Source organism: Rhipicephalus microplus, chromosome 3 (genome assembly GCF_043290135.1).
Source record: "Rhipicephalus microplus isolate Deutch F79 chromosome 3, USDA_Rmic, whole genome shotgun sequence".
Lineage (NCBI taxonomy): Eukaryota > Metazoa > Arthropoda > Arachnida > Ixodida > Ixodidae > Rhipicephalus > Rhipicephalus microplus.
Genome location: NC_134702.1, coordinates 13743321 through 13767115, shown reverse-complemented (window position 1 = coordinate 13767115; position 23795 = coordinate 13743321). Strand labels below are relative to the sequence as shown.

At 48.8% G+C, this 23795-nt stretch overlaps 1 protein-coding gene across 3 annotated transcripts in view; it reads left to right on the top strand.

Annotated features, from left to right (window-relative positions):
• The window catches only part of ct (homeobox protein, cut), a 699473-nt gene that overhangs the window by 639546 nt on the left and 36132 nt on the right, over nucleotides 1-23795 (top strand). For all 3 annotated transcript variants that reach the window (XM_075888929.1, XM_075888930.1, XM_075888931.1), the window contains one exon: nucleotides 1564-1615. In XM_075888929.1, coding sequence (XP_075745044.1) covers nucleotides 1564-1615 — 52 coding nt within the window. The remainder of the gene's footprint in view (nucleotides 1-1563; nucleotides 1616-23795) is intronic.

The window sequence follows — 23795 nt, the reverse complement described above, 5'->3', positions numbered from 1 at the left end:
CCTGTCCAATAAAAGGTACCACAGCACACACGAGGGTCACTTTGCCGGCACCGATCTAGGGATCTATGGTACCTTTTATTGGACAGATTCCTGTCCAATAAAAGGTACCACAACACACAGGAGGGTCACTATGCCGGCACCGCCCCCAACAAACGCACATACACAAACCAAACACGTGTCCCGGCGATGCCACCTCCTCTGGCGAATCTTGCTTCCAGCGAGTGGGATGGAACGAGTCTGTCATCTCGCCGCTCGGGCCGACCAGCCATGCTTTGTGGAACGGCGGTCGCGGTCTGGGCGACTCCGAGGGGCCATACCTGGACATCTGGTACCGATTTGAGCGTCGCCGGCTCATCAGTCAGAGACGCACAGCGTTGTGGTCCGACGTCCGTAATCGGCGGAAGCTCGGCATTGTGGCTTTTATTGGAGCTCGAATACGATAGTTATAGCGCGAGAACAGAACGACGACAAAGAGACAAGAAGGACACGAGTGCTAACTTCCAACTTGTTGAAAGAGTTGGAAGTTAGCGCTCGTGTCCTTCTTGTCTCGTTGTCGTCGTTCTGTTCTGGCGCTGTAACTATCGTCATGTCATACCAACTATAGCCCAAACTGCCACACTTCTATTAAGACACGAATACGCCACGTGTCGCATCTCTGCGTAAACCCCAAGGACAGCGATGTTCCGTCTAGTAATTCCAGCCACGCATCGCCCAGTACATGGAAACAGCAGGGCGTCTTCGCGCTGCTCCGTATCTCCACAAAATGAGGCGGCAGCCTTTCTTCCGTTCTGGCGGCCGCGGCAAAAGAACGGCTCGCGAAACGCAACATTGGCCAGTGTTCCGACCTCACTTTTTTCACAAATTAACTTCACGATCTCTCTCTTTCTCTCTCTCTCGGACATAACCCAATTCTAGTGTTAAATGTCACTTAGTACGTGGACGCTGCTACGGTACAAAGCTGCACAAACGATCGCAGTATTGACGAGTGCCAATCTTACGCTGCGAACAGCATGTACGAAAGGTGAAGGCTGTATGAATACGCTATGTTTTTTGTATGTATTATTCTTTTTTTTCTGTTCATTCTTCAGAATTTTATAGTAAACCAGTTATTATTTTTTTCCCGTTACTTCACCTCAAAAGCCGGTTATAGGCGCGGTGCCTTCACTGCTGGTTCTGTTCAGGTGAAGGTGGTTCAAGTGCACCGCTAAAATAGATTGATAAACATCAATAACTTTTCAGTGAATTTTCGTTGTTGTGCTATTTGGCGCGCCTACGGCTCTATGCTGTTGGAAGCGAAGTCACTGGTTTGAATTCCCGCTGTAGTCGCATAAGTATTAGGTTATTGAAGGGGAGATGCAGAATGTTAAGAGTACCCCCTTTTCGTTTAATTTAAGTCCAAGTAAAATGCAATCAATTGGTCGGAATTAATTCGCAGCTGCCCACTATACCGCGTGCTGCACATGGCTTAACTGTGGCATGTCATTCCTGCTATGCCCGAACCCATGCTGTACAGAGTGCGTTCTAACGTCCTTTGTCGCCACCTTTTCTCTCCCTCTCTCGCAGCCGGTCCGATGAAATGGAAATGCTCATGACCGACTTGGAACGTGTAAATCAGGTAAGGACACCACCGGACACATTTTTCATGCTCGCCGCGAATGAAATGCAAGGAGCGGAACTACGACGTGTGTGCGTGCTTGAACCCATAGGGTTTTGTGAAATATTTACTGGAGCAAGTAATTTTTTTCTAATTTATTTTGTATCTCTTTATCTCTATTCTCTTTCCGACCCTCTTTCCCCACCTCTGTACAGGGTAGCAAACCAGTTCTAGGTTAACCTCCCTGTCTCTTCTTTTTATTTTCTCTCTCTCTCTCTCTCTTACTGGAGGAAGCTGTGACGCTTTGATCATTCCTCCACCACGGGAACGATTGGTGGTACAGGGATTTTCTTTGCCTTCCTGCTTGCGGTTTTGAACGTACTTGCGTTTTTTGGGCGTTTTTTTACTCTGGCTTTTATTTCTGATTTAAGAATCACTCGCTGGGAAACTCGTGAGCGGATGTTGTATTTGATGAAGCTAAAATTTGCCCGATGATGAAGTGAGACTGCTGAACATTTGCTGAACTTCGTCTTGCGACAAAGCGTCTGCAAGCCAAACGAAGCCGGAAGAACGAAGTTTAGACTAATCCGCGTACTGCGTATCATTCCCATGCTGGCTGAAGCGCCATGCGTTTCATGTCCCATAGACGCTAGCGCCAGATTTCCCTTTAGCGATGAGGCTCCGTGCTTGAAACAGTCAAATGGAAAATTAACTGTGCATCTCATTTTCTCGCCTTTGCACCTGTGTGTGATACTAGATGCATACATCAGTCCAACAAACCGCGATACCATCTGCTTTAAATGTTCTGAAGCAAAAGCCATTCCATCGCAAGGAAAATTACGGCACTTTATCGCGTTTCTTATGGCTATTATGGGGAGGACATTAGTACTGAAGTATGTTGATATTTGATATATGTTGATATTTTAAATATGTTGATATGCTTACTGTTGATATGTTGATATGCGACAGAGTCGTGAGTAGTTGGTTTTCCGAACTTTCCGCGTGAGGAAACCATCGATGGGCCTTAGCGGCTATAATGTTGCGTAAAGGACGAGGGTACGGGTTCGACTCCCGACCACGGCGGGCGCAGTTCTTTAGAGGCGAAACACAAGAATATCTGCATGCTTAGATTAAAGTGAACGTCGAAGAATCCCCAGACAGTCAAAAGGAACCCGGATTCCCTCAACTACAAAGTGGTTCAAAATCAAATTGGCTTCGAGTCAGATTCCAGAATTTTTTTTTGTACCAATGAGAATGCTCTCTCAACCGTATCCAAGAACACTACTATTGTCATTGCGTCAATTCTGCTTTGATTTATTCGGATAAAAACAAACATGCGTTCAGAGAGTGTGCCGTTGCGAAGATAAACGCTCTTTTATAAATAACCAGTTGTTTAGTATGGTCACTGCAACAAGCAATCGGTGGCGGAAGCGTGCTATTATATGCAGTGCCTGTATACTGACCGCACCGGTATTGTCATGAATCGCAGCACAATGTCACACTGCACGTATATTATTCTTAGCTCGGCCGTCGATACTGGAGTGCGTGCATGAAAACCAGGAACCGAACGGGTGCCGAGGGAGGGGGGGGGGCGCTCATCGTATATTTCATTATTACTATAGGCTTTTTTCTCCTTTCTCTCTATTGGATGGTCGCCCTCGTGTGCGCGCCGTACGCCATCGGTGGCGGCGTCAGCGCCTGTCGGGAGTCATCGGGCCTTCGAACGCGGTCTTTGGGAATGGCTGTGATGACTAAGCCGCCTGTCCTGGCCTTTGTTTGGCGGGGGAGGAGAAAGAACGCTCATGAAAGAGAGAGAGATAGAAAGGAAAGTGATCGGCATTAGAAATGGGAAGAGGCTTCAATTTCGGGGGAGGGCCACATTACAGGGCCGCCGCACGGAACCGTCTCTAAGCAAACATCCCTAAAATCAAAGATGATGAGAATCGAGGGGTTTAAAAGAAAGAGAAACAAAAAAGGGGAGCGGACCTGGTAGAAATGGTTGGCAGCAACGGGGTGAGGCGAACGGAAGGGATTGGGCAGGGGACTTCGGAAATAAATAAACGCCATCAGCCGGGCAGGGGAAGGAAGGGAGTGCGTAGGGATGAAAACGAGCGTAGGGTAAAAAGGGAGACTTCGGATGAAGTGAGATGCGAGCCAGGCATGGTTCGAACCAGGGTTTGGCGCGCTGGCTGATCGGACGCCTTTGTCCCGATCGGTGGTGCCAGCTCCCGGGGCTATTATGCCGGCCGGGCGCGCTCGCCGCAGTGGAATAGAGACGGGGTCGATGGGGATGGCCAACCCTTTTTGGGAGTTAAAAAAGAAAAAAAAAAGACGCCTTCGGCTTTCGGGGCAAGCAGACCGGTCGGAATCCCATCAGCGACAACCCTTTCCTCCCGCGCTTTGGGGAATAAATAAACGAGACTCGATCCCGATGCGAGGCGAGGAATTAGAGGAATTAAAATAGGGAAAAGGGGGAGAGAAGTGAAGTGACGGCGGGAGAACAGAATCACACCTCCCGCGTCAGCCGCCGTGGCGGCGAAAGTTATGAACCCGAAGAAGGAGTGAAGGGAAATGGGATGGCCAAAAAAAAGTGGGGGGGGGGGGGGGGGAACGAAGCGGCGTCGCAAAGCAAAACCAACCGATCGGGGAGGCCTCCTGGTATTGGGGAGGGGGTGACTACGCGAAGGGGTTGACGTGGCAACTGCACGCGTGATGATTCGGCCCGCCAGATCGATGCCCGCACTCTCGGATTATTGTTTTTCTTTATTTCCAGGGTATATGTACTCTTCTCGTTCAGCGCGTTGTTGATTGTCCTGCATGCCCAAGCTCTCATAGACGAGGTGACGCTGGGAGGAGAGAAGGGCGAGAGATCGGTTTCCCTGGCGTGGGACGTACACGCACGATGCAATAATTACAGAGGCAATCACGTTTCAGGCGGCGCAGGCCCTGTGGCATGCACTGTAGTGACGCAAGGGTTGGCATCTGCGCTCGATAATGCGGCGTCCCTTCGGCTGCCTCGTTAGGCCCATTGAGTCACCGCTCGCTGTCGATGCATCGCTGATGGCGACCATATATATATTCCGCGTGTTATAATACGTGGTTAGAGCAGTCGCCGAGCAAGCTCCAGCGCCGTCGCTAATCTCGCTCGCATCGCGGTCGGAGAACGTGATGTTGAGTGGCCGCCTAACGCGTTTGACGAATCAGCAAACGAACATCGAACCATCGTGTGGCGTGGCCCGCAGTATGGGCGTGTGGCCCGCTAACAGTCTAAGAGTCATTCGGATGGTCATTACTTTCTGAATGACTGTTTGGCTTTCGTACGGGAGAATGGTGCACCTTACTGCGCTATTGGGTCATCGGCTTGGCAGCAGAAAGCGAAACCAGATTGATCGCACGCGTAGGCACTGTCCCTGCATCCGTCAGAGCCGCTCTCTTTCCGTGCGTGCATGTAATGTGGTACATAGATTCGGTAAGTGATTGCATGTGGATCACATTATGTCGGACCGATTCCTGCCAGTCGTAAGGCGTTCGGGTCGTTGTGCTTTAGAAATGCTATCAGCCATAGGCGTGAAGAGTGTGATGACGCGTAGATGAAACTCTGTCTCTCCCATATCATATGCCATTCGGAGATGCCTGTCAACCACCCGTTCCTGGCACAAAATCACTGTGAAATCGTTATGGATTTCTCGTAATGCAAAGTGTCATAGCTAACGAAACATTCGTCTTGGGTCCGAGAATCAAACCCAAACCAACGCTTGAACATATCTTAACACAACGCACTACTAAATATGCGGACGCAAGAGAAGAAGAGACAAACCGCAGCGCCGTCTCTTCTTCTCTTGTGTCCGCGCAGTCGTGCGCTGTGTTGAGATATGTTCAAGTATTATCGCCAACTGGCCCAGCTTTCAGTCCTTCTGCCAAACCAACGCTTTTTCGGGGCTGTCACTCTACGAGTTAGTCGAACCAGGATAGTGATCGGCGGCGCGAGGGCGGATTTGTCAACAACTCGAAGCACATGGACACACATCATGTCATTCCGCCACCACGTGGGATCCTGCTGAGCTCTTTAGCAGTATATGACTAGATGCGAGTTAAACAATGTATCATGAGGCCGCTGGATTGCGGGGGGCTGCGCTCCGTAAATAGATCACCGTTTGACTGTGCGTAAAACAAGATTTAGGTCAGCGGCGTCAACATGAACCTACACACACATAAAACATGTGTGTGTGTGTGTGTGTGTGTGTGTGTGAGTGCGTGTGTGAGTGTGTGTTGCAGCAGCGGTTGTTCTTCTTCAACACTTTTTAAGGGCTCGCAGCCTCAAAGATGCGCCACGCCGTCAGTACAGCTGTCCACAGAGGGCGCGCAATTGAACGCCGCCACCGGCTGTGCAACCCGAGCCGTGTATTGTTCGGCCGGTTTTTTTGTTTTTTTTTCGTCGTGATTCGTGTTCGCTGTTTGAGCGTCGATTCAGAGACGATACAATGACACGCTGCGGCTTTCACAACCAAGCCGATTTTTTTAGTGGAACTGAAACAATGCGTACCACCGTGCGATTGCTTTTTTTTGTTTTCAGTATATATTTAACTTGCTGTTGGCGTGTGTCCGACCGATTGGAGGCTCACGCGGCGATGCGAAAACAATGAAGAATTCGAAGAAATGAATCCATCGAACGGCCGTGTCGAACTATGAACTCACTTGTACGGAACTGACGCTCGAAGACGGTAAACAAGTAGGGTGATTCCTCGAATAAGAAGATTTATAGGTCGATGCGCCTGGCAAATGCGAGAAATTAAATGAAAAAAGAAAGCCTTACAGCGTTTTCACGCTTTCGTTCCTGACAGTATGTGCTTAAAAAACGAAAAAGAAATATATTTTCCTGCCATAACGCTCCTCGAGACTCGACTGAAGGACCGCACCCCCCTTTCTCTATCGATCTCTCTTTTAGGAGCGCGACACTTTATGGGGCCTGGTTGTCGTATGGTGTCATCGTCGCTAAGCGTAACGCAGTGAAAACTGCACATGACATTACCAGTTCTAGCAAATTGATCGCGTGCTCGCGCCAACGAAATACCTGCTTCTTCTTCTTCAAACGTCTTGTGGTGATATAAAGTGCGGACATTACTACTGTGGCCTGGGAAACACGGCAACATGAACCACGTGTAAAAATGGAAGAGGAAGTGAGCGAGAAAGGGAGAAAATGAAAAAAAACATTGTCAGAAAAATATAAATAAATAAAAGATATAAGAAGCGCGCAGAAACTGGTAAAGAAAATAAGCAAAGAGCGGAGGGGAAACAAACTGAAAACCGAAGAGAAACAAGGACGGCTGCTCAGCTCCGCACACTTCACAGCACGAGGGTGAAGCTGCCTTGCTTTTTTTTTTTTGCTGTCCTCGTCACTATATTTATAACAGCTGCTATAAGAATTGTAGAGATGATGTTCTTGAAAGACTCTTCTGCACAAATCCAGAAGAGTGGGCGGCGATAGTTATTCGTTCACTTTTTAGAGCTTTTGGGCAGTTAAATTTGGTGTCGTACCAAGAATGTCATCCTCCAAGCGCAGCAAGGACCTTCGTCGGTACAGAACTGATTGAAACGAAATGACAATCTAAGTCCAAGGAAAGCGAAGCTGTGAAGTGACCGAGTGCACTAAACCACTGACTGGAATCGCACTTATGGTCTGCTTCCCGACGAAACTGGCGTGAAGTAGACCGACAACAATATCCCGGCGTTTCGGAGTTAACCCTCCAAAACGCCGGCTCTTGAACGTTTACAAGAATTTTTCTTGGAGATGTCACAAACTTCCGTCAGTAGTAGAACTTGACCATGCAGGCAATGTTGCCAAAATGTTTACTTTTCAATCGATATCATGCTCGCGCGCTTAGTAGGGACGCGAACTCAAATTTGGCTGTTCGACCTTGTTCAAATAATTTGAATACGTTACCCTTGCACTGACAGTTCGTCAAGTATGTGCTGAGCATCTATGTTTCACAAAGCTGGTGTTTTGTGCGTGCATCTCTCCTTGGCCTTGTTGACTGCAGCACCGGTAGGTGGCTGGATCGGAGTACTTGTAGCCGTATAACCCAACTCTCCATTTACTTGGCCAAAACTGTCCCCGTCCTGTCTGTTTAGGACGGGTGTTGTACTGGTTTTTGCAACGACCCCCGCAAAACGTTGTCAGACGCAGCCAGTTGCGCCTCTTCGTCATAATTTAGTAGCGCGGATGACATACCCGTGATATCCGAAATATTTCTTCTGTTTTTTCTTGTTTTTTTCCTCTCATTGAGTGTAATGTTTGCAGCCCGCTGTCAACATTATCGCTGTAAGAAAGATCATGAGATGCATCAGCAATGTCATGCATGTGCTTTGTAATCAGACCGTAAGCTATGTCAACAGAGCGTCTCGTCAGTTCAACCAACAAAAAAAAAACACTAAAAATATTAATACGCAGCCTTGTCATATGCTACAGTTCTGTTAAGGTTTCTCAAAAAGATAATCTGAGTGAATACGGCTTAAATTCTCTGTGTACAAAATGACAATCCAACTGCGGTGATCAAGAGCCTGTTTTTTTTATCTGACGCTTTGATCGCGTTTGTTTCTTTGTTTGTTTTTTTATTTTTAATCTTTGTGAATGATAGAGCAGGCATGGCGGCTCCCTACGTTTGTTTCTTAGATGCTTAAGTGCTTAACTCCCAGGCCTCGGTGTCAACTAGCGGTCACAGTCTTCGCAACCGCAAGGTGATTTCATTGTTGCCATTGTGTCATGTTTGTGCAAAGAAAGGCTGAATGTTTAGCTTGTCGATATGAATTCATTGTGGAAGAACACAAATTGCGTGAGCACGTAGTATACTAGAGAAAAGAAGAGCCAGAGAACACAACGCCAGTTATCATCTCGTTTGTCACGCTTCGAACATCCTTCTCGCTCGTCACTTGAGGGAAGGATTCGGGAGTTCCGATTCCTCAGTGCCGACTTCTCGTTGTGACGCTCACAACCCGATCCTCTCCAAACTGTTCCAGCGTGCACGCCATTTGGCTACGTGCCACCTGCGCACGCTTCATTGCCCACGTTCGTCTGTTATGGGCGATCGGGAACAAGTGTACGCGTCTATATATTTCGAGCTCGAATTTGCAGCTGCGTCAATTTCATTCCCTCTCTGCCACCGCACGGGCCTTCGCGAACGCCGTGCGTTAGTTCTCTTAGTGCCGCCGCCAGCTTTACTTTGCAGTTGTTTTCTTTTCTGTCCCGTCTTTTTGTTATCCCTTTTACGCTCGAATTCATTGCAGCTGTCGCTTCATCTCTCTATATATATTTATTCATTGCGCATGGCAGTCGGCCCGTTTGTTTCAAGCCTTTGCCTTTCTACCCGATATAGACCTAAAAGTCGTACACCGCTTAACCAGCTCCAATACCGAACAGAGCGTTTGCGCGTAATCCAGCCCACTGGACCCGCGCGCCCGCTTGTGTGTTACTTTTTATACCACTCTCTCCCTCGATGGTTTTCTAACTGCCCCCAACCACCTATGAGCTACAGTCATTCGCAGGTGGTAGTTACTTAAAAATATTTTGAGAAATATTATAACGGAACACGGTGCGAAGTATAACGCTTAAACGTAAGGGCTTGTCCTTTCATGAAATGATGACTCGCTTTCGAAGTGACATTCTCGGCAACGTTTTTTTTTTTTTTTCACGACCGTCGACGAACTTGTGACGCGTAGAAAGCTCCCGTGTGCGGTGCGCAATACAGCTACCGCATTGTTACGCGTTTTGAGCGTCGAAACTTAATTAACTAATACTTGAATACCCGCATACTGGTAGAATATTTGGTCATGCCTGACAAGTCTTCATATATTATTTGACTCATTTTAATCATAATTTTATTTAGGATCAGTGTTTACGCTTCCAGATCGGCACGCGTACATTTTGACTGTTCCTCGCGAAGCAAAGAAAGTTAAAGTAACTTCCTATTGATAAAGCGAGCGCTCCAAGAGAAGCTCATTGCTGGGTTGGAATTATTGTTCGCACAGATATTGCGAAGTATCGCGTTCTTTGTTCGTTTGAACTGGATGCTGAATCTGCACTGACGAGTCTTTAACTGTTGTGGTTTCAGTGTTATCAGCTGCAGTCAAAAAATTAGAGCACCACAGACACGTTTAGTCATTTATTAATGTCCATGATTGGACATCTCACAATGGGTTGGTGAATAAAATCTAGGCAACGTCGGTGATCAGGGCAATATCTGAAGGAAGGGCATTCCGCTCTCCGGCACGTTACCCGAAGTTTGTTGGACGTCGAAAGGATGGATAAGCCATTGCGTATTGATGTTCCTTTTTACAGCACGCGTGACTGTTCGATTTTAGAAGCCTTCGCGTCCGCGGAACATTTGAAAGCGAGAGAGGCGCGACCGTTGGAGGGATCCTCTACTTCTCCGGCGACGGGCGCGCTGTCTATAACGGTCCTTCTCCCTTTCCGCTTCGCCCTCAGCTTAAATGTCAAGCCTACCCGCTAATTCCCGCGCCTGTGCGTCATTGGCTGGCGAGGGTGCTGAGCTCATGGGCGCCAGACGATGATGCGAGCTTCCTGTCGCCTTGCACTGCACCGATGAAATTACGTTTTGTATATGCAGTGCGATACCGTCGGGGATGTTGCGATATGGGATTGAACAGCAGTTGCAGCTTTCATGATTGCCCGAAAGTTCGTTATGTTGTAGAAACGTCCCATTATGTCTTGATGTCACCGCACGTTATATAATGTGTGTGTGTTTTTTTTTCGAGAGGAAAAAAATGGAAAGAAAAGATTAACGAAGGATCGCCTATTTTGAGGACATCTACACGTCTCAGACACGAGTCGCACGCAAAGCTCTCGCATACAACCACCTTCGCCTTCAATGTTCCTACCCTTACCTCGGTCTGTAAGACATTCTATCATAGCACGCGTTTAGAAGCTACGTTTTGGGGCTAGTTGGTTCATTGTTCCGAAAAAGGATGGAGGAGGAAAGGAAGGACAGGGACGTTCGAAAAGGAAGGATTGCGCAGAAAACAGGGTACATGGTAGAAAGAAGCAACGACACCTACACGTACGGAACGCTTCGTCTTCAAATGTGCGTTCGCTTTTAAAACCCTCCCTTCGAAGTCCAGACTGTACGACAGTGCGCAGCTCTGCTACGCTTCTGAGATACGCGGCAAAGCCACCTGCGCAGAGATGCTCTTCGCTGTAGATGGCAACGCCGAATGGCTTTTGCCTTCGAGTTGTTTGCGGCGAATGCAAATCGTCGCATCAGTGAACTTCGACCAACGGGTGTTCTTCAACATGCGCAGACGTCGAACAAGTACACGGACCTCTATAGCGTTTCGTCTCCTTCTAAATGCGACCGCAGCGGCGGGAATCGTACCCGCGACCTTACGGGCCAGCAGCCGAGCACGGTAACTACCGTACCACCGGGGAGGATCCCTCGAAACTTCGCTCATCGAGAAATACACGAAGAGTGCTCGAACGCCTATACTCAGCGCTGGCGGCACGTCGCGCGCTCTAGAATGGGGTGCGGTAAAAATAATCCATCTCCTCTCGTATAACGACATCTCCATCGAGAAAGCACGCGCGCCACCTTCGGGCGCTCTTTTCTGGCGCGATCTTCGAACTATGTCTTGGCAAGAGGACCTCGTATCGTGTGCCGTGTCGACCTTCGAGGCTTCTCGGAGTTGCGTTGCCGGCGCGCTTGTGTCACTTTTTGGTCGCCCGACACTCACTGAGGACCCGCGATGAAGTGGCGCGTCGGTGCTGAGTTTATTCATCTCTGACTGGAGAAACACGAAGTCAACTTCGTTCGAGCCTCGCTTTGTAAGCGCCCGTTGTCTCTCTATTGGTCGTTCTCACTTCAAGTTGGGCGCTTAAGGTTTCGGGTATCAGTCGGGCAGTTAAGTACCGGCACAGCCTCCTAGATTTTCCTTGCCTGCCGGTTTATCGGCGGTCACTTGGGAAGTGGCCGTCGTAGGAACTGCGCTGGTGGCGCCACTTAAGTAGGGTTGTCTTCAAATAAGTCTTTACATGTTTGGAGCTTATATGCAACAAAAATAACTTTAAAAAGTTTTAGAGGGCGTAAACGTAATTATAACTAACTATAATTAACCTTACGTAAGTAACTCCGCCATAGATGACGGGCGTTTTGCGCTCATTCAACAGGCAACCCCTTCAATACAAGGCATAGCCTCTGAAATTAGCGAGTGCCAAAGTTGCTGATCTCAATTAAGGCTAAGTACAGAGACCCTTAACCCTACGTAGGTGGCGCTGCTATAGATGACGGGCGTTTCGTGCTCATCCGGCAGGCAAGAAAAATATAGAAGGCTGTGGTACCGGTAACAAGTAGCGGCAACCGATTTGTTACGGTTCATATATTTATCCGTGCTTGGTTCGGTTTCTTCCACTGCAACTCCTCCATCTCCGAGAAAATGTTTTGAAAGCTAATGCCGTTACTCATAATCTTTTTACGCTTTCTGTTCAAATCAAAGTTAAATATGAAATAGTGAAGCATACGTACTGCAAATACGTTTCTGACGCGTCGTCAATGAGATATGCTTGGAGCATCGACTCATGTGTCCAAGAGCATTTTTAAAGAAGGACGGGAGCTTATTGAAATGTCAACGGAGCAGTGATTTCATCAACTTGTGCCGAACATATTTCTGTTCTCATACTGTGGAAACTGTGAATTACTGCAGCGTGGGTGGACTGCAAAACATCATTCAGCGGTCGCGACAGCATTTCTAATAATGTTACCCAGAGGTTTCGACCCATGCATCTGACGTTAACGAAGACCCGTGTAGGCTGCCGGCTTCTTTTCGAAGATTTTGGCTGTCACCCATGTTTCAGATGATTTTCTTTGCATTTCTTCTTACCATGCCGCTCTATTTATGTAATTTTTGACGCACATGCGCGATCACACAATGAACGAATGCCTGCTACTCGACGTTCATCGTTTAGGATATCTTTTTTCTTGGGTGTTTTTTAATTTATCACACACTATAGTTTTTCAAATACACATTGAAACATTTGGTCGTGTTTACGAACATGTACGATAAACCATGATTTCGAAATTTCAGCTCCACGTGGAACACTCTGAGGGGCGGTATGAGAATACGTGCTGTCTTTTGCGTTTTTTCGCCCTATTGCTGACACTAATGCGTTCGACGTGTCTGAATCTTAATAGCGGAGATTTTCCATGCCGATGAATCTAGTTCCTTCGTTAAGTGCCAGTCGGTAATGCGTTTTGAAAAAAAATTATGAGAGGGGGCAATCAACCGAGTCGCACTTTTTGATGCCTTCAAAAAAATATACTATAGGCACTTGAGATCATTTTTATAACACGAAGAAACCAGTATCAGGGTAAAAGTGTTCATACTATTACTTTTTTTCTTTGACTTTTTCACTTTTTTATTGTCAGTACTCCGAGCTTTTGCGCCTGCGTGCCTCAATGTAAGCTGTGCGATTAACGGTATCTTAAAAACGCGTAGCAGCAAGTATACTCTGCATGGCGTCAGTTCTCACTGCTTGCGACACGAGGCTGTTCGCGATGAACTGTTGTGATTTAGCCGTCGTGTCTAAGCTCACCTTTAATTGAGTACGATAATCTTAATACGGTTAGTTCTGCCCGTGCAAGTTTTCTGTTCAACGTATATGGAGGGCCCTTAGCAACGAAGGCCCAAGCTAACGCAGACATTCAAGTATTTTCTGCGCGCACTATTGAAATTCGGTGTTTCTGAAGTTTGATAATTAAGTTCACTTATCTAATGTCTGTGTAATCTGGAGCTAGAAATAGTAAAAGAGGCATTTGACCGTGAGCGATCTCTTATTAATAGTTTAGCAATCGTTAACAATAGTTCAATCAGTTTTGAGAATGAATGTACTAAATTATGTATCTTTAAAGCAGAAGCTTTAGTAGCCGTATCTTCAAGACATCTGTTTAATACCAAAATCTCAGTTCTGAAAAACAAAAAACAACATCCTCGCATGTATGTCACTGTGGTAGCGCAAACGAATGCATTAGCTGAGCAGTGTCACTGGAAAATCGTACGCGCTTTTTTTTTCGTTTTTTGTATGTGTGGACATTGCTTACTCGATCAATTAACTTAATATGCTTCGTTCTTTCTTGTTTCGTTTATGTTTCCTCACGAGCCCGAAATATAGCTAAAGTAAATTAGGTATACTTTTGGTGAAGATTCAGTCGGTGCTTGAAGTGCGTCAAAATATATGTGCATGAATGTATACTCAAACTACAGCGCGCCCGTGTTCTGGCACCGTGAAAAATTCAACAAACACAGTAATGAACTTTCTACATTATACCGTTGTCTGTGCCTGTGCTGTATGTATGATTGCTAAAATTAACTGATGCTCACCGGCAATAAAGCCGAAAGTATCCTTTGCAGTAAACGCTTAAAGCATGTGCTTCGTTTTATACACGTGCCGCGTCGTCACTACTACGCTGCAATGGCCGGTACAATATAATAAAAAAAGTCGTATTGCTTGCGCCATCACCGCGAAATATTGCATCGCGTACAGTCTATATAGTTGACGATTACGCGCCATTTTTACTGCGAGAACGCCGTCTGGATCTCTATTTTGCGGTAGCTAACTGCGGCAACTTCTCGCGGCCAATAAAAACCCGTGCCGTAGTGATCCGAAAGAGTGTTTATATCTACACGGCCACTCATCTCAACGCGTCGTTCGGCCCGCAGCGACGAGCTGCGGTCTCATCACAACCGCAGCGCCTCATTAGGCAGACCGCGTCTTCACGACGCCCTCCCGCGGCCGCAATCGAAAAATCATTTGCTCCAGCTACTGCCTGTGAAACATCGCGTGGAAATTGTTTCGCGACGAGTTTTTTTTTTTTTTTTTTTACTGATACGTCCGCGTGTTATTTCTTCCCCAAGTACCGCTTTGTAATAAAGGCGATGCGCCGTCTCGCCGCCAGCTCTCAATCGTGGACGAGCGCTGACCACCGTCCAACCTCGACGACTCGCGCTATAGTCGCCCTCAACACGCGCACAGTAAAGGCCGTTGTAGCGTCTTCCGAAAATGAACGTCGTCCCGGCAAACAACGAACAAGCCCAGAAGGGGGAGCTTTGATAGCGCCGTGTAACAACGAGTGAACCACTCAGCAGCAAACGGTGCGGTTTTATCCGGAGTACTCTAAAACTTATCTCCCTTCGAGTGCCGTGCCATACTCGCCAATGTTCCGAACACGTGGTGAAACGAACCGAACACGTCCGAACGAGTGGCGGTCTTCTCATAGCAGGCCCGTATATATACACCAAGTACCTACTTTATACCGGGGCTTTCTTTTACGGGGTTTAGGAAATAAGAAACGACGCAGTCCTGTATACCCACGTTATACAGGCTCGTCGTAAACAGCGCTCCCCTCAAGAGAAGACACTCACTTGATGCCCCTTCACTTACTTGCGTATATGTTAGTTAATTTAGTGTTAATCTACGGGAGTTTGGGGAATCCTTGTTTGGTGAGCAAGCCAGTTGAACGAACACATGACGGCGCGCGTGTGCTAATGATGCAGCGAAGGCATCCTCAGTCTCTGGTTTCTCCGGCGAGCACAGTCGCGAGCACGCTTATGGCGTGATCACGGGAGCGCGCGCGTGTGTGTTTGATCAAAGTCCTTTCTGTGCATGGCTTAGCTTTCACTCGGCACCGAGAGTGTTCTCGCACTCTCTCTTTCTGTCTCTCTGCACGTGCAGCCCCTGGTTGCTGTCTTCGCTGCTTGAAGCACGCTTGAATTGGATGTTGTCTCTATGTTCAAAGAGCGGTTGTTTCTTACTGTTAGTTCCCCTCGCTCTGATATATTGTCCAAAAGTGAAAAAGAAAAAAAAATGGCAGCATATCCACGGAGTGAATGATGGGGAGTGGGGCGAAGCATTCGTCCGTCCATTCGTTCTTGCTTCCGTCCGTTCCTGCGTACGTCTGTGTAACCGTCCATGCGTCCATCCACCCGTCCGTGCGTGCGTCTGTTCGTGCGTCCGTCCCTGCGTTCGACCATGCATCCGCGCCTGCGTCCGTTCATGCGTCCATCCATGCATCTGTCTGTGTGTCCGTTCGTCCATCTATTGAACACTCCAAGTACCACCATCTCGCATCTTTTCATCATATATTCTCCATATAGAAGCACCGCCATCCAGCGGACATTTCAAGGACTAAACGGGAGGTGGCACATGCACACTTTTTTACGGCTTGCGCTTCGGGTTTACTTCCCACCTTTAACCACTTCGAGTTCATGGTATACATATACTAGTTCACTGTATTTATGGCTATGCGGCCCAACGCTCGCTAAACCTTTCTAAAACCAAGGAGGTTACACCCAGCGAGTATAACGTAGCAACCCTTTCTTGTCAGATCGTGCTCAACGTACATGCCAATAGCTGCTAATGGGGATCGCATCGTGCGCGTTACCTAAAGGCCGAATGCTCCTGTCTCTCATTCCCCCTTAGCAGCCATTAACATGTGCATTGAGCACTATCTTTTATTGTTCAACAACGCACAGAAGAAATCTCTCACCGGACTGTTACTCTCAGACTGCTACAAACAAACACTTACCCGAGCCCTGCGGCACTGCACACAATGTACCCTGAACGGTTTCCAAGCCCGGACTGCCCCCTGTGTGGTGGTTATGCGGACTTCGAACATGTACTGTGGGGCTGCGCCTCTGCCGGTCCCCTTTTCACCCAAGAGGAAATGAAGCGACTCATTAAGGCCCAGGACCAGACCTCTCAAATCCTGGCCGTCCAGAGGGCCCGCGCGAGGGCCGTCAGGTTTAACCTGATGGTCCCCGAGTGGGCCTAGCCAGGTGACGCTGAGTTTACTCGCGTCTATTGTGGACCGAATAAAGTTGTTTCACTCACTCACTCACCGGAACCACCTTGGAGGTCAAAATCGTAAGGACCGCTATTTCGCGTATGTGCCACTGGTGGTTACGTACCACGAGGGACGCACAAGCCACGCCATAAGGACCTTCGCCCCTAAATAATGTGTAAAGCGATGCAATGAGGGCTGACGCGATGGTCTACACCCTCCTATATAGGACGGTGCAAGAAATAGCGTCCCTCCTTTTTCGCATCTTTCGCTTGTTGATCGCGCGATTTTCCACCGTGCTGCGCGGCTTCCACTTCGGTCTTCTTACTCACACGCTTTTTTCTTCTTCTTCTTCTTCTTCTTGGTCTTCTGGCTCGGGCGTACTTGTACTGTTGTCATACCGCCGCTGTCGCGTCCCGTCGAAACTCATTAAAAAGTTGAGCGTGCTGTGCCGAATAGCAGAGGCCGACGCAAATGGTTGCGCGTGCGCACGCCTTCCAAGGGTTGGTGTAGGCGGCGAAAGGTGGCGCCCCCTCTCCCCCTCCCCCTTAACTAGACGTCAGCAGCAAATTGCACTACGGAGCCAAAGAGCGGGAAAAAGCAAGGCAAGTGGCACGATGCGTAGGCCACGTTATTAATTTTCGCGCTGTGCTAAAAAATAAAAAAAGAACGCAGCGAGTGATGTTGGGCCTATCTCGGCGAGACACAGGGGGCAAGAGAAGCTTCGCATTCAATATTAATTTCCAGCGGTACAAGATATCTCCGTTCCCGGCGGGCTGACTCGCCTCGAGGGAGCGAGTGTCTGTTCTCCCCACTGGCTCGGCCTAGACAGGTATACAAAGTGCCCCGCACAAAGATTCCGTGCGAGCTTGAAAAAGTGTGGAATATAACAAGAAACAAATAAAGAACCATCGCTTCATGCGAAGGAAGATGTAGTATACGAGGCGCATTGCCTACTATACTCATTAGGACGGCATGGTAGCGGGATGCAGACCCTTCCGGCGACGAAAACGGAAGAAAAACGACTCCCTCCTCCCCTCGCTTTTTACCACCTAAAAAAAAAAAAAGAAGCGATTTGATCGGATAGCAGTCGTTCCTCTTTGAGATACGCCCGTGTGTATAGTAGGTTCCGCGTAATTCCATCTGCGACCCCTCATCACTTGTCGGGGTCACTTTTCCGCACAGCGATGCTACAGCGACGCGTTGTTAAGTCTCTCTCTCTCTCTTCCCCACTGTTCTCAGTACTCGCTTTCTTTTGCCGATTCCCGCCTTCGCTTCTTTTTTTTTTGCAATTTTAATTTTTCGTGTGATGGCGGAGTACGACCACCGTTTGCTCCCTTTCTTTTGCCTCTGCTCAAGGCGGCTCCTGATACCAGACCCCTCCTTTTGCTTATTTTAACCCTTCGCTCTCAATTTTGTGCCTACACAGGTCCCCAAGTGATCGCAGCTCCCGGTGTTTCAGTTTTGCCGACATTTCGGGATATAGCAAACAGCGCGCGAAACATCTGCTCGAGTGTTGTCTTGTCTTTAGGCGTCTCCTCGTCTCGAGGCTGCTGTTGCGCTCTCTCTCTCTCTCTCTCTCTCTCTCTCTCTCTCTCTCTCTCTCTCTCTCTCTCTCTGTTCGTTAGTTCGACTGTTTGCTCGACCCTCCTTTCGTCTTGCCTCGGTGCGTGCGACCACGCTTTTTGTGACGTGGCACGCGCGCACGCATAATCACGTGCACTAGCACTCTCTCGTGCTTGCGCACCTTAGGCAAATTCTCACGACTGCGAAAGCTCACTCACGCCCAAACGTGTCCACCGTGTTTGCTGCACTTGCGAACGATTTTTTTTTCTTTAGTTAATTTTTTTTTCTCACTCGAACGTTTCCCTTCCTTTGTTTCCTCTTTGTTTCTTCCTAAACGCCTCTCCCACAATGTGCGTTCCGGCTATCGCCTATTAACTGATGCGCGTGTCCGTGCGCATGTTTCTTCCAAACGAGGTATGAAATTCGCAAAAAATCACGCTTTTTCGTGGGGGTCCTGCGAGTGTGCATTATTTGGCGCGCCCCGTGGTTGCGTTTGCTCGCACGGGCAGATCCGCCCTTTTGTTTTCGCGTAGGACTCGTGTTTCCCTTGCGTCCGTTATTAATTTTTTTAACGTATTCACGCGCGTGTGTCAAGTCGTTTTACTCGAAGACGTTCTTGCCTGTGCCGTTAGATAATTACTTGCGTGGCTTAAAAAGTTAATCGCGCCCTGTGGACCACCCTTCGTGCCCATGCGTCGCATTTAGGCATGTAGGAAGTTCGCGGTGTTTCGCGATCCACGTGCCGGAAGAAAATGTTTTTTTTTTTTTTTTTAAAGCTGCGAAACAGAGAAGGGATGCGGAAGCCTTTTGTGCGTGGCACTCGGTGTGGCTGGGGGCATATCTTCGCTATACTATAGTGTGCAGGTGGCTCGAGTGATATTTGTTGGGTGCGTATGCGACTGCAGCAGGTGCAAACCGCTGGTATCGTGTTGGGAAGGTTGTTTGGAAACGCGCGCTTCACTTATAAAAGGATCGTATAGCAATTCTAGGCACACTCTATGACAAGCTGTTCCTGAGTTGCCCCATTTTTCCATCGGTTTATCGTGTTACGTGACAGAAAAAAAGATGAATACGCGCACTTCGACGTCTGTATCTGTCTCTCCTGCTTTCTTTCTTTCTTTTTTTTTATTGAAGCTGGAGAGACTCGCAATAAAGCCGAGTCATACTAGCGAGGTATGTTATCGATGTTATCATAAAAAAATGAAAATCATATAGATTAGGAATGCGCTGTTGCGAAGCTTGCTAAAAAACGAGAAGCGATAAAAATAATGCACCGTCGATGTAAGCCTCATGAGAGGAGATCTAGTCATGTGAATTTTTATTCTGATGCTGTCTCAGAAGTACGCAAGTTCTTTTCGAACCTATGAGCTCGAGCTATCTCAGCTCGGAAATATATCTGCGTACGACGGAGCTGTCTATGTGCTCATGAAGGGTCGATTGCGTGAGTCATGCCTTTTGAAATCTAGCGCATGTGCAAAGATCTGTCGTTGAATAGAGTTCGTCACGTTCTAGAGTTTTATATGTTCTTCCTCATGGCGCGTGCTCGCTTGAATCGTAGTGTAATGTAAGCTCGAGATACTCAATCGGAGGCAATCTCTGGCGGGCAGCCGTGATACAGATATCGTTTTATGGTTGGTTTGCGAAGTTTTAACGTCCTAATCTATGGGAGATGTTGTAGCTGAGGGTAATTTTTGCCGCCTAGGGTTCTTTAACATGAACTGACGTCGCACGATGCATGGGCCTCTGGCATATTTCACGTATAGTCTTACAGTTATTGCTATATACAGACAGTCGTAACGGAAACCGTGAGGTCAGGACAAGCTAAAGACTTAAATATATATCCCTGCCATCCGCAGCTACCTGCACCAAATGCTCGGTCGAAGTATTGAAGTGGTAACTGCACCACAACTGTCGTTTTGTACGACACGTTGTTGGCGGTTCTGTCGTCGCCTGGGGATAGAGCAAGCGACGCTTGGGTAATGCAAGCAGTATATACAGGTACGCTTGGCGTACGCGTTTGCACATGAAGACAGCGCGGCAGCGAGCGGCGCTCGTGCGGCCTCACTTTTGACGTAGCGCGTCGTGATGGGCGTCACGTTTGGGCTCTCAATGAAGCGTCGACGTCTACTAAATCGAAAGCCGAACGCCCCCCCCCCCCTCCTCCGTCTTTTCGGGGTGCAGCTGTCGTGAGACAGCGATACAAACTTCTCGCTTGCGGGCGCGCGACGCAAATGAACGCGCGAGTCAAAGATGGGCCGGCTAAATAACGTCGCGGCTGGCTCGGTAAAGCGGGCTCTTGATCTTCCGATCTCTACATCCAACAGCCGTCTCAAGGCATTGGGTGTGATTAATTCATACCAAGAGCTGAAGGAAGCCCATCTTTTAAACCAGTACACACGGCTAGCCCAAACCAACTCTGGCCAACGCCTGCTTGCACGTCTGCACATAAGACATGATTTCGAACAACAGGAACGGGTCAAAGTGCCAGAACTGTGGCGCACAGCCCTTCTGGTCCGACCTCTACCCACTAAAATGGACAGAGATGAACACACAGCGCGACGTGACGCACGCGCTCGGGCGCTGGAACGACAATTTGGACAGAAGCCAGGTGTGTACTACGTGGACGTTGCTGGCCCCACCTCCAAGGGGTGGTACACGGCGGCTGCTATTCACGAGGGCACACAGGTGGATGGGCTAACCTTTAGGGCGTATTCTGTAACACAGGCTGAGGAGGTCGCCATTGCCCTTGCGGCCTCTCACAGTAATTCCCGGTATATTATCACGGATTCGCGCCGAGCGTGTCGTAATTATACAGCCGGGTACATATCACCGTTAGCCGAGACAATACTGCGCAACTGCATAAGAGACACGGACCCTCATCCGAAACGCATTATATGGACACCGGGCCATCAGGGATTGCGGGGAAATGAGGCTGCAGATGCGGCTGCCCGAGCGCTCATTTCCGGGCTACCTTCGTCAATGCCGATGGAGACCGATGAGGAGGGTTACCCTCTCCTCCGATATAAGGAAATTCTTTATTATTATCGGGAAAGTCATCGCCGCTACCCTCCCCCCGCACGGGGGTTGAAGAAAGCAGAGGAGCGCATTTTGCTTCGCCTCCAGACGAATACATTGCTATGTCCTGCCATAGTCAAACATTTCGACCCTACGGTCACAGGACAGTGCCAGCACTGTGGGGAGGTGGCAGACACCTACCACATGGTGTGGGCCTGCCAAGCTAACGCAGCCATTACTCCTAACCCAAACCCTAGGCGAGAGGACTGGGAGGCGGCCCTGCTCGGCTGCTCAGACCTTCAGGCCCAGCAGGCCTTGGTCCAGAGAGCCAAGACGGCGGCTTTAACCAATGGGGTCCCGGAATAGAGACTCCACCTAGTCTGTAGGGGCCTCTACAGAGGTCCTACACCTCTCTTTTGTAAATAAATGTTTTTCACCACCACCTGGCTCGGTCTCGCCGTCGGCGGGCCTGAGTTGTTGGCACCACGCTTCAGCTCCGCTCCCGTGCGCCGCTTGGCGTTTTTCTTTCATCGCCGTGGTTCGCCGAGCCGGGCTCCGAGAGCGGTCCGGCAGTCACGCAGGGGTAAGTGAGTCGCTTCCGCTGCTTTCGAGCGATGTTTTGCACATATAGCTGGAAAATTCTTGATCGCGGAATGTCGGTAAAGTCATCGATTATATCGCCCCGCCGCGGTGGTCTAGTGGCTAAGGTACTCGGCTGCTGACCCGCAGGTCGCGGGTTCGAATCCCGGCTGCGGCGGCTGCATTTCCGATGGAGGCGGGAATGTTGTAGGCCCGTGTGCTCAGATTTGGGTGCACGTTAAAGAACCCCGGGTGGTCGAAATTTTCGCAGCCCTCCACTACGGCGTCTCTCATAATCGTATGGTGGTTTCGGGACGTTAAACCCCACATATCAATCAATCAATTATATCAATGAGGTGGCGCATCGATAAATTTGGTTGATTTGCTGAAAATGCATTGTACTATACTTTGCAGTTCAATTGACATATGAACGTTGTTATTCTCAACTGTTTATTCACCCTGAAACGCCAAATTCGTATCCCAATAAACGTCACATATTTAAAGTTCTGCGGTTTTACGTCCCAAAACAAACATATGAGTTTGAGAGACGCCGTATTGGAGGGCTCCAGAAATTTCGGCCATTTTGGTTTTCTTTTAATGTGCACTGACATCTCACATGCGCCTCTAGTATTTTGCCTCCATCAAAATGTGACCGCCTTGGCCGATATCGAATCTGCGATATTTGGATTACCGGCTGAGTACCATAACCATTGCTTCACCAAGGCGGGCAACGTCACATATTTGTCAATCCTTTCTAATACTTCATCTTTTTTTTCAAGGCTAACTTCAAACTTCACCTTCACACCCCACCGAAAAAAAAACGTCTATTAACTGTCTCGTGCGCACAGTGAGACGATAGTGACGTATACTCCCAACAAGTCCCGCCTTTGCAGCATATAAAAGAGGCATCGCTTTCCACACAGGCCACTCTGTTCGTGTCCGCATTGCTGTACGTGCACGTCATTCGACCTGGTCGCCGAACGCGGTCCGCTTCCTGCTTTTTGGTTGTAGGAGAACGGTTTCTGTTCGTTCCTTCAGAACGTTTGTGCCCCCCCCCCCCCCGAGTAAAAGGAAAGAACAATGAGCGAAGGCGCACTGAGAATCAAAGCCACGAAGCGGATGCGCTTGGCGGGTGGGCTCGCGAGGGGCGCGATCGGTAGGCGCGTGCGCCGAAATCGCGCGTGGGCGGCAGGGAAGCAAGCAGGCAAGCGCCGCCCGCAGTTCGTGCGCCGCAGCACAACCGTCGGCAATTACGCGCCACGCCTGCGGCGAGCTGTTTAGCTGCTCGACACGAGTTGAAGCAACTTCCCGCGCAGGCGACGCCCGACATCTTCGGGCATCGGCTACGCGAAAGCGGGACACTCGACGCCCAGGGCCGCGGCGCAACTCGTGAGGACGACGATTATGAAGGCGAAGACGACGACGACGACTATAGGGCTGCGTCGTACACGAAGTGAATGTTTCTGCGCCGATTGTAGGCAACTGTCACGCAATTAGAGCAAGCTGCTCGCGCTGTGTAGCGATTTAGATGTTGGCATAACCACCCCCTGGAATGATAATTTCCGGCGCTTTACGGGCCAAGATGACTACATGATTATCATAGTGAAGGGCTCTGGAAATTTACACCGTGTGTTGTCCTTTAATGTGCACTGACACCGTAACATTACACGGGTCTCTGGCATTTCTCTTCCGCTGAAATTGGACAGTCACAGTAGGAATCGAACCCGCTACTTTCGGGTGAACAGCCGAGCGCCCCGACCATGCGCTGTGCTACCGAGGCCAACCTTTAGTTTACTGTTCGGGACCATAAGAGGCTCGCTACCCCCCTCTCTCGACCCATTCCCCCACTCCTTACCACTATGCCGTATACAGCCGGAAACCGTCGGACTCCCCATTTCTTACAAAACCTGATGTGTTGATATAAGCCACAAATGGACGCTATAGCGTTCTGGCCTCAGCGATGCAAAGAAACGGCATAGAAGACATTTGTAGCCCTTTTGTAATGTCATACTTCAAAGACCATCCTAATTTCTTGCGGTCTAGAAGGAATTAGCTCGCGTCCGTGAGAAGCTTGTCTATAATGAAGCGCCGACTTAAGTTGTACAGTCTCTTTTTAGAGTGACTTATTGGTAACCATTTTGCATGATCTCTGCTCGTCTGAACACGGTACAGCCTGCGTGAGTGGACCTTACGAAAATGGC